General features: G+C 36.7%; 2 protein-coding genes across 2 annotated transcripts; both read right to left on the bottom strand.

Moving 5' to 3' along the window:
• Window positions 1-814: 814 nt before the first annotated feature.
• Window positions 815-3,558, bottom strand: LOC130982005 (serine/arginine-rich splicing factor SR45a). Its single transcript, XM_057905814.1, has 8 exons — window positions 3,415-3,558; window positions 3,292-3,311; window positions 2,777-2,917; window positions 2,623-2,646; window positions 2,348-2,450; window positions 2,109-2,258; window positions 1,457-1,526; window positions 815-1,279 (listed from the first exon to the last, which is right to left on the bottom strand). Exons 1-8 carry the CDS (start codon window positions 3,415-3,417, stop codon window positions 1,047-1,049), a joined length of 744 nt encoding a protein of 247 aa, XP_057761797.1. The 5' UTR covers window positions 3,418-3,558; the 3' UTR covers window positions 815-1,046.
• A 986-nt stretch (window positions 3,559-4,544) lies between these two features.
• Window positions 4,545-11,621, bottom strand: LOC130981851 (phospholipase D delta). The gene is made up of 10 exons (XM_057905583.1): window positions 10,427-11,621; window positions 9,936-10,052; window positions 9,246-9,440; window positions 8,321-8,626; window positions 8,142-8,210; window positions 7,804-7,951; window positions 6,404-6,552; window positions 5,911-6,063; window positions 5,530-5,730; window positions 4,545-5,125 (listed from the first exon to the last, which is right to left on the bottom strand). Exons 1-10 carry the CDS (start codon window positions 11,381-11,383, stop codon window positions 4,829-4,831), a joined length of 2,592 nt encoding a protein of 863 aa, XP_057761566.1. The 5' UTR covers window positions 11,384-11,621; the 3' UTR covers window positions 4,545-4,828.
• Window positions 11,622-12,229: the final 608 nt, after the last annotated feature.

The raw sequence follows: 12,229 nt of genomic DNA on the forward strand, positions 1-12,229 counted from the left end.
ATTTCTTTGGTAGATATATTTAAATACTTGAATGTCCGCAAATTAAAAATATGTATATTTTAATCAGTTTTTATTTTTATCTTTTTTAAAAAGTTACTTCTGTATAACCAAATTACTAAAATCGATGATAATCAGATAATGTACAAATACACTTGGTTTTGATGTAAATACAAAAGTCAAAAACTACCAAAAAGTACACCTAGCTATTGATTGTTGAACATTATGAGGAATTTTTTCTTCCTAAGCAGCTTGGAACAGGATTGGTTCCAAAATAAGAGGGTTATTTACTTAATCATTCATTGGAGAATGGGGACTATACTCTGAATGAAAAGAACATCTCAAAGAAAAGGAATTGTATTAAGACATAATATTGTGATAGATTAAGCATTTATACTTCATAAAAAACCGCATAAAAAAATAAAAAAATTTAAGGTATGTACATTCCTTTTCGCAGATATCCATGCCATCAGTTTTAGTCAGTCATTCAGTTAATGTAATTCAAAAACACTCCAACAATTTGTCAATATATAACATGTTAATTGCCTTGATCATCTGGACTATTTTAAAGTAAAATTTTGGAGCGGATTCATATTGCCATCATTACACCCGCTATAGCATTTGCAAATTCAGACCGAATTGAACGTTTGACCACCACATAAACCTATCATCCTCTACTATTCCTGGAATGGAATTGAACAAGCATCTTCTTACAGACAGGCAAAATTCAGCTACCTTTGAGGCGGCTGGTATGGGGGTTAATGTAGAGGCCAAGGACTGGAGAACTTAGCGGTAACATGAGAGGAAAATTAAAAGATAAATAGTTCGAACAGTATATAGTAAATATCATAAAAAGATATGCACTAGTGACACATGCTGACTTGTGATTCAGATTCCAACACTAGGTTTTTAACATTTTAACAACAAGGCACACAACTGCAGACATCCTCGGGAACACAAGTACATCACATACGCAAAAATAGATGGTCAAGGTACCATAATAGCTACACATTCTTGCTTTCCCTCTAAAAACTTAAATAACAAAAACATCACCTAGATCCCCGAGCATATCTCCTATCTGGGCTGCCGTATGGAGAGTAAGGGGGTGACCTAGACCTTTCCCTCCTAGATCTTCCACCCCCACCATAGGGAGAGCGCCTTGGAGAATAGTCCCTGCCACCTCGATATGGTGATCGCCTAGGGGACCGTCGATATTGATAATCATCACGTCCAGGTCCACCTCGATACCTTCCACGATCACCACCACGGTCACCACGGTGACCTAGAAACAATCAGAAGATGGAAATTTATTAAACATTAGTACTGCAAGAGAAAATTTGGAATTTTGTAACAATCAAAAATAGATATACTAGTATTCACTCTCCACTCATTCAAGATCCTCAACTTGGATATACAAGTATATACAGAAAATCTCTCAGAAGATGCATCTCAAACTTACCATAGTCTCTTGTACTTTTCAACCCAAGATAGTGTCCAGGTGTGGGAGTTCTTGGCCGCTTTCTTCGCGACTGAAAAAATACAGAAGATAAATTATGAGTTTCATCGTTATTAAAAGAAAATGGAAAAACCATCCAATGATTTGTCATGGCATAACAGCTTGATCTCTATGATACCCATCTGTCCTTGATGGATAGTTTGATGTACCACTTTTTACATTATATTGAGTTCGACCTTTAAGCGAAAGTGCATCATAAAAAAGAACCTAGCTTATGAGAAAGGGGGGGAAAACTCCATTCACAGACTCATGATTAATGCCAGGTGTAAGATACCACAAAAGACTGATTAGAAAGTTGATGATAATGTCCGTTGATTAGTTGAGAGTTGAAATGAATGCTGAGAGGTTGTAAAGTTGTTGGACAATATAGTTGCTATGTTTAGTTGATCAGACGCATTTCAGCATTTGATTAGCTGTTAAAGCTTGCCATTGATCAAGCTGTTTCACTAAAGTTGACATGGATGAACTGATCATCTTTGATTGCTGCCAACATAGCTGATGCAATGTATTCTGAATATAACCAGAAAACCTTCAAAGTCAAGAAGAAAGACAAGTACGTGTTTCATCAGCTACTAGTTAATTTAAAACACATTACCCTCTCAACTGTGATATAGCGACCCTCTAAAACTGATTGATTTAGGTATTTGATACAGCGGTTAGCATCCTCAACAGTATCCATTGTGATAAAAGCAAAACCACGAGAAATCCGTGTTCGAGGCTCCACCACAAGAAAACATGATGCAACCTAATAAAGGAAATTGTTAGTAAAGATCAAGGGCTTAGCAATGAACTATAAAGATTGAATGACATGGATAAGATATAAAAGGCACTAACTTTTCCTTCTTTAGAGAAGTGCTCCTCTAAGTCTCTCTCAGTCACCCTTGACGATAGACCTGTCACATAAAGTGTATTCCCTGGATTTTGAGTCTCTCCCACCCTGAAGCATGAATAAAGATCTTAGACTTCCTGAAACATATTAATCAACAGAGCACACAACCGCAGCTGTGCCCTTCAGAAATACTTTCAAAATCAAACTTCAAACTTGTGATGTTGAGCTATGTATTAAGAATTTAAGATCATGCACAACTAAAAATTAAAAGATGGCTTACCTCTCATGACTTCTTGATCTTGATCTGGAAAGACAAAATAAAGCAAGCAAATGTACAAAAACAAAGGGAAGAATTGTCAGGTGCGGTATAAAGAAATATAATAAAGGAGTGCAATGAACTTTATAGACACCAGACCCAAATGTTGAAATCAAACCTGCCGCGGCTTCTTGAACGGGACCTTGGCCTTTGTCTTGGGACAGATCGTGATCTAGACCTAGACCTAGGCCTAGACCTGGACCTTGACCTGGATCTTGATCTTGATTGAGCTCTCCACGGGGAAGGGGACCTTGAGTTCCTGAAATAACAGATCATTCTAAGCTCAGAGTAACATACAGAATTTAGAAATTCATTTAATTTACAAACTCATTTTCAATTTGCCTTCTCGTTACATGGACACAATACCGTTCAAAAAGAAAGGGGGGCGGGATCCAATTCCATTGGTCCAAATGCAAAGCAAAATGCACAACAACCTAAACCTCCCAATTAAACACCAACCAAACATCACAAACAAATTGGCGATGGCGATACCGCGAATACGATGTTTAGAGGAGAAAAACTAAGAGCTACACACAAATACAAAGATGTTCTATAAGCGTAGAATGCAGATTATTGAGCTGCTAGTTATTTGATTACGATGTACGTAATGAAAATAGAATTTCTAGGGTTTACCTTCTCACAGGAGAATCCGCCTGCAAAATAAAGAAAACAGAAGGGGAAAAAAAATGAATGAAGCGTTAGATTATAGTCGTTGAATGGCTCGAAAGAACAAGAGAGATGGGGAGAGAGACTTGCCATTCGCACGGGTTAACAGCTTCGGATGTTTCAACGAAGAAAGACGAAATGTTAGGGTTTTGGAGAAGCGAATTGACCTCCGATTTCCTTCTTCCGTAAATATATACTCTGAATCGTTTTACATTTTTCACCACTGGAGCTGCTAAACGGGTCAATTTGGTCTAATTATATATGGGCCGGCCCAGTTTAATATGAACAGCTCCTTCCAAAACGGGTCTTTCTTGGCTAACAAAATCCAATATTCAATTCAATAGATCTTTTGCTTCTTCCCAATAATCCCAAGTTTTGTTTCAGTCTGACTAAAATTAAGGAAAAATATCTACAGTATCCTAAGCTTTGAAACAAAACGTATTCCAGTATATGTCCAACTTAGGCAATTATGTCAACTTAATTGATTCATCAATCCATTCCTTATATGTTTTTATTGTACTTTTTGTGAAAATGCTACCCAATTATCCATTCATTCAGCATCAAGTATATTCACCCCAACACAGTTCACATATCATTTTTCCTTGCATAGTCTGGCTTCTCTGGACACATTGTCATCACTAAATCGATTTTCTTACAATTCTTCAACTAGTTAACAAGTTTTCAAACGTGCTAGTTAGTATTTTGAAAGTGTTCAAGCAACCCAGAAAGATAAGCATAGGCAAGTTTTATTACAAGTGAGACTACTCTGCAACTGACAAGAGGTTATCTCAAAAGGCTTTTTCTTAACCATGTAATGATAATTTAAGTCAATCTAAATAATTTATTTTATACATACATCATATTAATTTTCAAGTAAAATGACAAATAAACTATTGAAAATTTACATTTGAAATATATTAGTCTCTAAAGAAAAAAAAAATACCTTTAAAGTTCTTCAAGATAACAAATACGAACACACTACCTTCAAATTAACTCCTATAATTATTAACTTTTTAATTATTAGGATAGAAAATCTTAATTTGAACTAACTTGTCCACATTTGTTATCCTTGGAAGACTTTATTAATACTTTCTTCTTTAGAGACTAATCTGTCCAAAATATAAATCTTCAAAAATTTATTTGTCACTTTACTCTTAATTTTATATAAAAAAAAGTATAAGCATATCTAATCATAAAAGTAATTTTAGCATAATTAAACATAAAATAACATCAGCTTGAGAAGTCAATAAAGAAAACATTGTCTAACAACGATGATCAAACATTATTATTGTTGAAATTCAGATTATGAATCACTACTGTCTATATAATATACAAGAGTTTGAAGTAACAAACAAATTTAAGTACAGAAAACTACATCTTCCTCTTCTGTCATCTAGCCCAGCAAGGGCACCCAACCCAACACAATTACACATCATTTACAAATATTGAATCAAGCATTAATTTTGGAGATCGTTTTTTTCTTTTTATAGTTTTTTGGAGATCGTTATGTTGTTAGGATATCTGGAATTGTTGGAGAGTGAGTCCCAATTATCTTACCACCGGCATCTGGGAAAGTCTCACAATCAGGGAGAGAACTAACCGTCCCATCCTGATCTACATGTAAAGGGTACCTCAGGAGATGTCCTTGCAGCTCTGAAAACTCTTCAGAAACAAATCTTTTCCAGTTGTCATCTGCAATTGCATTCACTTTACGCACACACTCCAAACTCTCTGGTTCCCTGAAAATTTCTCCCGACATGCCAAGATGCTCTGCCCACAGCGACATTCTGTAACCATAAATCTGCAGGAACAGAAACCAGCTGATGTAATTGTAGTCTTGTAATATTAAGTTTTTCCTTTAAGACATCAAATAATAATTAATTCAACTTTTGAACAGACATAGCACAAAAAGATACGACAGAAACATAGTTGAGAAGGTTGCTTATCCATGACATCATTAGTACTTCTAACGAGTTGAAAACAAGTCATTCATATTCAGTACAAGGGTGAATCCCAGATAACGTATCGAGTCATTATTATTCAACATATTTATAGGATATACTCATTTGGAACAATAGATACACAATTTTCAGCTCTGTAGCATGCTCCAGTTGTGAAGTCACATGTCATTTGAAGCTGGAAAAGGGAAATTGATCTCTACTAGGAAAGTTGCCAGAGTAATTAGAGCTTATGGAGAATACAGACCTGACCATATGGATGTCTTTTCTTCCCAAACCAGGTATAATGGGGTTGATATGCACCCATAGCTATCTCAGTATCCTTAGTGCCAGCCATAGATCTTTGGTTTATATTAGCAGACCCCACTATGACATACTCATCATCAACAATCATCCCCTTAGCATGCACATAAATCATAAATCGGCGATGCTCATATGCTCCTGAGACCTGACAAGAAAATTACAATCACACCGTGTTCTTGATCAGTGTCTACCATTTTAGATCTGATAAGAAATTATAAGGCTCAATATACTACTAACACCATATGAAAAAAAAAAAGATGCTTAGAACAAAAGTATCATGCCGTAAAAAGGCGTACAGATAAATGTTATTTATTAGAAAACTTACGGGACCATTATTTGCACTTGCAGGTTCTTCGTTGAATGCTTCCCGATTTCCAAGGCAATAAAAGTTGAGATAGTCTTGCAGGCGTACATCATCAAGCTGCATTGATTTCAATTCTCTAGCAACAAGTTGATACATCATATGCATTGTCTGGCTCTGTATAAGAAAAGAAATAACTGAGAAAATATTTGCCTTGGAAGCATTAGACTTCAACTCAAGTACTTATTCGAAGGGGGAGGGGATTGCCTTCAGAAATTGTAGTGCAAGTTTGACAGCCATTGGAAAAAATAATCAATAGTTTTGATTTTGAGAAGGATACCACATAGACAATAAATCATGATTTACTAGAATTTGGTCCCTTCATTTCCTTATTAGCAACACTTACACAATACCCTCTAAAGTTCACCACAGAAACGATCTCCCTAGACTTCAGATATAAGTAAATTTCTAACCATCGAACAATTCTGTAAACTTCATACATCAGACAATTCTATACCTGCCAAAAGAGGATTTCTTGCATTGCTCCAGTTTTGGGATCACCTTCTGGCCACATTGGTAAAACAATATAAACAGCAAATCTCTCGTTTGCTCTGATTTTACTAGCAATTTTCAGCGCCAGTTCCATGGGGATAAGATTGTCAGCCCCTAACCACACATAACAACAGATGAATTCACAATGACCAAAAATTAGGAAGAAAAAGAACAAGTCCTACAGTGGAACATCTCCTTATCTTTCTTCTTTTTTTTTTACCCCCTCTTCATTAGAGCAAAAGATGTAGATATCAAGGAACTTGAAAGCAAATATATCATAAGTACAAAGGTGGCTACAATCATTATTGGAATATAATTTCTGACCATGGCTCATAAAAAATTTATTAAGTTTGGCATCAATAAATAAATTTAAAAAGAAAAAGATGGACTAGGGCATATAGATGGTAATAGGATAAAGTATATCTTTAGTCGCTTTAAGTTCTCGAAAAGTTTCAAAAATAACTCTGTCGTCTAATTTCATTCAATTTTGTCCTTAATCTGATGAAATAAGTTACAAATCGTCACCTGTCAGACAACTTTCTTCTTCCAACAAACAACATTCTTCATCATCATCATCATCCCAAATCCTCTATTTCTCTCTCCATAACCCTCCCATCACTATTACCCCACCACCATCATCTCCTCACCACAACAACACAAACACAAACCACCACCACCACCCACAGCACCACTGCAATTCCTTCACACACCCAACACTTTGTCTTCTCCACCTAATCCAACACAAACACTGTTCAATCCACTTTCAACACACTTTCCTTCTCTCAACACCAACCTGCTTGATGGTGACTAGATTTTTAACTCGGAACCAACTCAACGGACAACAGCCATGAAGAAGGCACTTTGTTTGGATGAGTGTGGTGGTATATTTACAATGGACTCATGTTTCTTTGTTCTCTTCGACGGAATAATGTCTGGTGGTGGTGATGGTTTGTGTTTGTGTTGGTGGTGGTGATGTTGTGAGAAGATGATTGTGGTGGGGGTGGCAATGGGAAGGGTTAGGGGGAGATATATATAGAGTTTTGGTCAGGGAGAGTTATGGTGAAAGGTGCAGAGGATTTGGAGATGATGATGATGATGAATGTTGTTTGGAAGGGAAATATTGGAAGAAAAAAATTTGACTAATAGTTGATTGTCAAAAAATTAATAGTAAGAGTAAAATTGAAACTTATTCAAACGTTAAAGATAAAAAATTAAATCAAATTAAATGTCCAGGGTATTTCTGAAACTTCTCGAAAACTTTAAGGACAAAAAAAAAAAAAGAAAAAACATACTTTACCCGATGGGGATAATTTTAGAAGTATTGCCAACTATCTAAATTTTTGAAAATAACACTTTGAGTCTGACCTGCGTCTTTATAATCTAGCCATGCATATGATGAACCAATGAAGTATTGATTTTCAATATAAATGAAATGTTGAGCAGATCTGATTGCTTGAATGTATCCTGTTTGAATGCTTTTGTCTATGACCAAATTTTTAGCACAGATAAGATTCTGCATACAAAAAATATGCTATTAGGACTACAAAATATATTTCAAATCAATCCCTTATGTAAGAATTAAGATCATAATATATTAGTTTGATTTGCAAGCATGTAGCAGAGCATTCACTCAAGTCAACATTTTTTTAGTTTCCCTGCACAATAGGATGAACTGGAAGGAAAATGCCAGTTAATTAATAAACCTGCGATAAAGCAACATCAACACGCTTTGGAAATCCTTTCAGGGATCCAGAGTCAATGGAGCGGAAGATCTGCAGAATCATAAGTAGGACAAAACATAATGAAATAAATTATCTCCACAATCAAGAAAAAAAGAATATCAAGCAAGTAATATTTTCTCAGCAAGCTTGCATTATCCAACCTGAACATGCCAGGTTTCAGGATCAGCTTCATGAGAAACCCATACTCTTGGGTCATCATCTGGAACAATTGTATGCTTTTCTTTTGAATGAGGAATGGCAGGACTTGCTATCCAGGAGATCCGTTCTATTCGTATTAAAGCATCATCATGCCACTGAGAAGCTTTTTTGAACATTAAAGCAAACTCCCTCCACTTAGTAGATTTTCTCCATCGCTGCTCAAAATTAATAAGAATGTCATACGCAGCAGGCCCATCTATTCTGCAGTGTAAATCATGCCATGGTTGCCTTGGAGTCTTTGTTCCAGCCTATCACAAACAGCACATATAAGACCAATGAGAACTGCTGTAAATTGGATCTTGTTTCATGTATCTTTCTTTTATCTTAAAGTAGAGGGAAAAGAAAAGCTGAGATGTTAGAGAGGTGAGAACTGCAGTGAATTGGATGCTATTTTATGTGTAATTTTTTTTTCATCTTAATGGAAAGAGAAAAGTAAACCTGAAATGATACAAAAATGTCTTTAGAGATTCAGCAAATATCTACAATAAAACTTTTCATACAATCCAATGGTGTAGCCCTCTAATTCATCCCTGAGACTTATCATTTATTGCTTTCAAATGGAATAGTATTCATATTCAAAATAAAAATTCTATGGGAAGGAAATATATACTTGGCAGCCATTAGAGGAACCACACTACAAACCACTTACCATATAGTATAAACATTGCAACTTCAACCTCATAATTTTAGTGGGTTTGACCAAGGCGACATGGATAACATAAGTATATAATCTAAAGAAATACTGTTGAAAATCTTCTGTATATTTCACGATCAAATCATGGCTTCAACCAGGACTGCCCAGACGAAGCGGAAGAAATAAATGTAATACTTAACAAATTAATGTGTCTGATTGGGCTGACAACTTACAGGAAATGTAGGATTGTGGAAATCACCATCAAATACAGTATTAAGATCCTTGAAAAGTCGATGCTGAGGTGTGTCATAGCGACCATCACACAGATCAAGACCTCCCATAAAAACAGTTATCTTTCGATCATTACCAGGAGCCTGTGTGTCCACAATAACACACTTTTGGTGGTGTGTGAAGACAGTTCCAACAACCTGTATAATTCCAATCACAATCAACTTTAATAAGCTATCTGTCTCAAACACGGGATCATGTCATGGGGATGAATAATGCAGTTAGAAGCAAAGACATGGATAAGAAAATCAGAAATAGGAAATGTATCCATTTAATAGAGAAAAAACTTAGAGGACCAGATACATTTCCCATTCTCCATTTTGTGTCTACAAAAAAAACATACCCACGATTAAGAGCTTAGGCCACAAAACACAGGGCATTTCACATTTGAGTATTTGACTCCACTGAAAAATAGCTCATAAAGAACCCTAGCTCCTGACAACATACAGGAGAGTGCATCAACTATAGAGAACTCAAAAGTCATAAGGGGAAGAAAGAACAGAAATACCACATCAATGCAATCTGACTATGTTATGAGCGATATGCAGATAACATCAATCAATGAAATGCAGGTTGTCAAACTCAAACAAAATTAGATTACCAAACGTTAAAATGCCTATTTAACAAGCACTTGCCTGCTGCTTCAAGAAGCTCAGCTTGCTGCTACCATAGCGAGGTGCCAGAACACACATAACAGAGGAATGTTTAAAAAACTTCTTGGTTTCCTCATCATGAGTTTGCATCACTCCAGACTGCACCAAAAATCCCGAATCAGAAGAATAGCAACACAAGCACGCACACTTCCTCAAACAACCAAAAATTAAGCAACAACTAATTGAAGCAATTTCAAGAAGAATTAGGCCTTGTTTTGTTGGTTGGCTTCAGCTACAAGAATCAGATTATACCAGGGTCAGCTAGATGAATCAAATCATACTAGCAAGGTAATCAAACTTGAGATCTTGTAAACTTGAATTGTAAAGTTCAACTAACAAACCTAAACCTTGCATACTAGGGTTGGCTACATGAATCAGATAATACCGCATAGCTAAGTCCTATTGAAATTATTACAACATTAACCAAAAAGAGAAAGCAAAACTGAGTAACTAAATTCAAATTAGGGTCTCACCGACTTAAAGAAGAACTTATCATGTGAAGTCTTGTCATCCCAAACCATCAAGAGAACCCTAACCCCTTCTTGAGACTTGTACTTGAGTAACTCGCCAAGGGTCAAGTCTCCGCCGCGAGGCAAAGGCTTCGTCGGTTCTCTAACGAGCTTAATCTTATGGTAAACCGACCAGCCAACAACATAAACCATGTGATGAGCCTCGGAAATAGCGTGGCATATATCTTCCCAGCACTTCTCGTGCCTATAAACCTTCCCTCCTTCCAATTCAATCTCCGGCAACAAACCCTCGGGGCAATGTGCGTCCTGGTACAGCCTCACCGAGCTCCCTTTCCTCACCGGAAAGTACGTGTGCCGCACACCACGGTGCTCTGGATCGGCGGCGATGCCGCTCCGGTAAAGCGGGTTGTCCTGAACCGCCGTGAACTGCATCTCGATGCGGAGCGCCGCGTTCGGCTTTGGTGGCTTGCCGGAGGAACTGAGTATAGGGAACCAGCCAGAAATGGCTTCGCCGGTGGCGATACGGGTCGCCGGAATCTTGACGGTGCCCATAGTTTCGGCACCGAAGACGTCGTCGTCCTTGACGCGGAACTCGAGGTCGACGAGAGGATGAGCAAGCGGGATGCTGAAGCGTTCGTCCCAACGCGGGTTCTGAGCGTTGCGAATCACGCGCGTGCGGGCCACGGTGGCCTGGGGGACAGAGACAGTGACATAGGGGTCGCTGGTGATGATTTTACCGCGGTGGCGGCGGGCGGTGGCAGGAGGGTTGTCGGTGCCGTCGGCGGTGGCGGTATCGGCAGGTTCTGAGGAGTGGAAGTTGATTGTGTCGCAGGCGGTGACGCAGCGGCGGAACCGCTCGGAGACGATGTCCATGTTAGGTAAGTGTCGAGCCTCAATGATTTTGAGGTCGAGGTCGCCGTGGAGGTACATGAAGCCATTGCCGTTACCGGTTTCCGCCATGAAGGAGGCAATGTTCCCGTGCGGGCGAGTGTAGAATATGAAGAGAAGAGAGAATAAAGAGAGGGTTCTTGAAGTTTGGAATGGCTTTGGCTTGGGAGAGTGGAACTGAAATCACGTGCTGCTTTGCGGTTTGCTTGCTTGTGTTGTGTTGCAGACTTTTGCACTGTCTTACTCTTACCCCGCTGGCGCCTTCACTTAATTCTATGAACGGTTTCCATCCCAAAAACCAAAATTATTTGACAAAATGGATTCTACTCTTTTACTGCCATTTCCACCGTCATTAATATATATTTTCCTACCACGAATTGTATTCTGATATTAAAGTGGCGCAGAATGCCCGTTTATATAGTTTTTTCTTAATATTTTTAAAACAATATTATATAATCAATCATGTATAAATTCATGTTTAATAATTATTTATAATTCTTTTATATATTTTGTGAATCAATAATTAATAATTCAATAATTCTTATCATTATTATTATATTATGACGTGGTGGATTTTGTTGCTAGTTTACATTTATTTTTTAATTATTTTTTAAAAACTATTATATAATTAATTATATATAATTAATTATACATAATTAACATTTAATAATTATTTATGTTAAAATTTGTTAATAATTCTAATATTTTATTAAGTTTAACTAACATTTGTAATAAAAATACATGATAAATTTATTATATTTCTAATCAAAATTTTTTTAATGTGTAATCTTAATATGTGCCTTTAAAATATAATATAGATAAATTTTATTTTATTTTATATTTTTTTAATAATTATATTTTTAATTATTATTATTATTTTCTTATATTTTAGTGATCAACAAACAATAATTCAATAAT

This window comes from Arachis stenosperma, chromosome 5 (genome assembly GCF_014773155.1).
Source record: "Arachis stenosperma cultivar V10309 chromosome 5, arast.V10309.gnm1.PFL2, whole genome shotgun sequence".
NCBI lineage: Eukaryota > Viridiplantae > Streptophyta > Magnoliopsida > Fabales > Fabaceae > Arachis > Arachis stenosperma.

What these genes read in the sequence shown, in the direction of transcription:
- LOC130982005 (XM_057905814.1), bottom strand. An exon ending in AGATCAAGAAGTCATGAGAG is followed by an intron (nt 2,451 to 2,622) that starts GTAAGCCATCTT and finishes TTCATGCTTCAG; the next exon opens with GGTGGGAGAGACTCAAAATC. An exon ending in ACTTCTCTAAAGAAGGAAAA is followed by an intron (nt 2,259 to 2,347) that starts GTTAGTGCCTTT and finishes TTCCTTTATTAG; the next exon opens with GTTGCATCATGTTTTCTTGT.
- LOC130981851 (XM_057905583.1), bottom strand. Translation starts at nt 11,383, where the DNA reads ATGGCGGAAACCGGTAACGGCAATGGCTTCATGTACCTCCACGGCGAC. An exon ending in TTGATGTTGCTTTATCGCAG is followed by an intron (nt 7,952 to 8,141) that starts GTTTATTAATTA and finishes TTTTGTATGCAG; the next exon opens with AATCTTATCTGTGCTAAAAA. An exon ending in AAAGACATCCATATGGTCAG is followed by an intron (nt 5,126 to 5,529) that starts GTCTGTATTCTC and finishes CTGTTCCTGCAG; the next exon opens with ATTTATGGTTACAGAATGTC.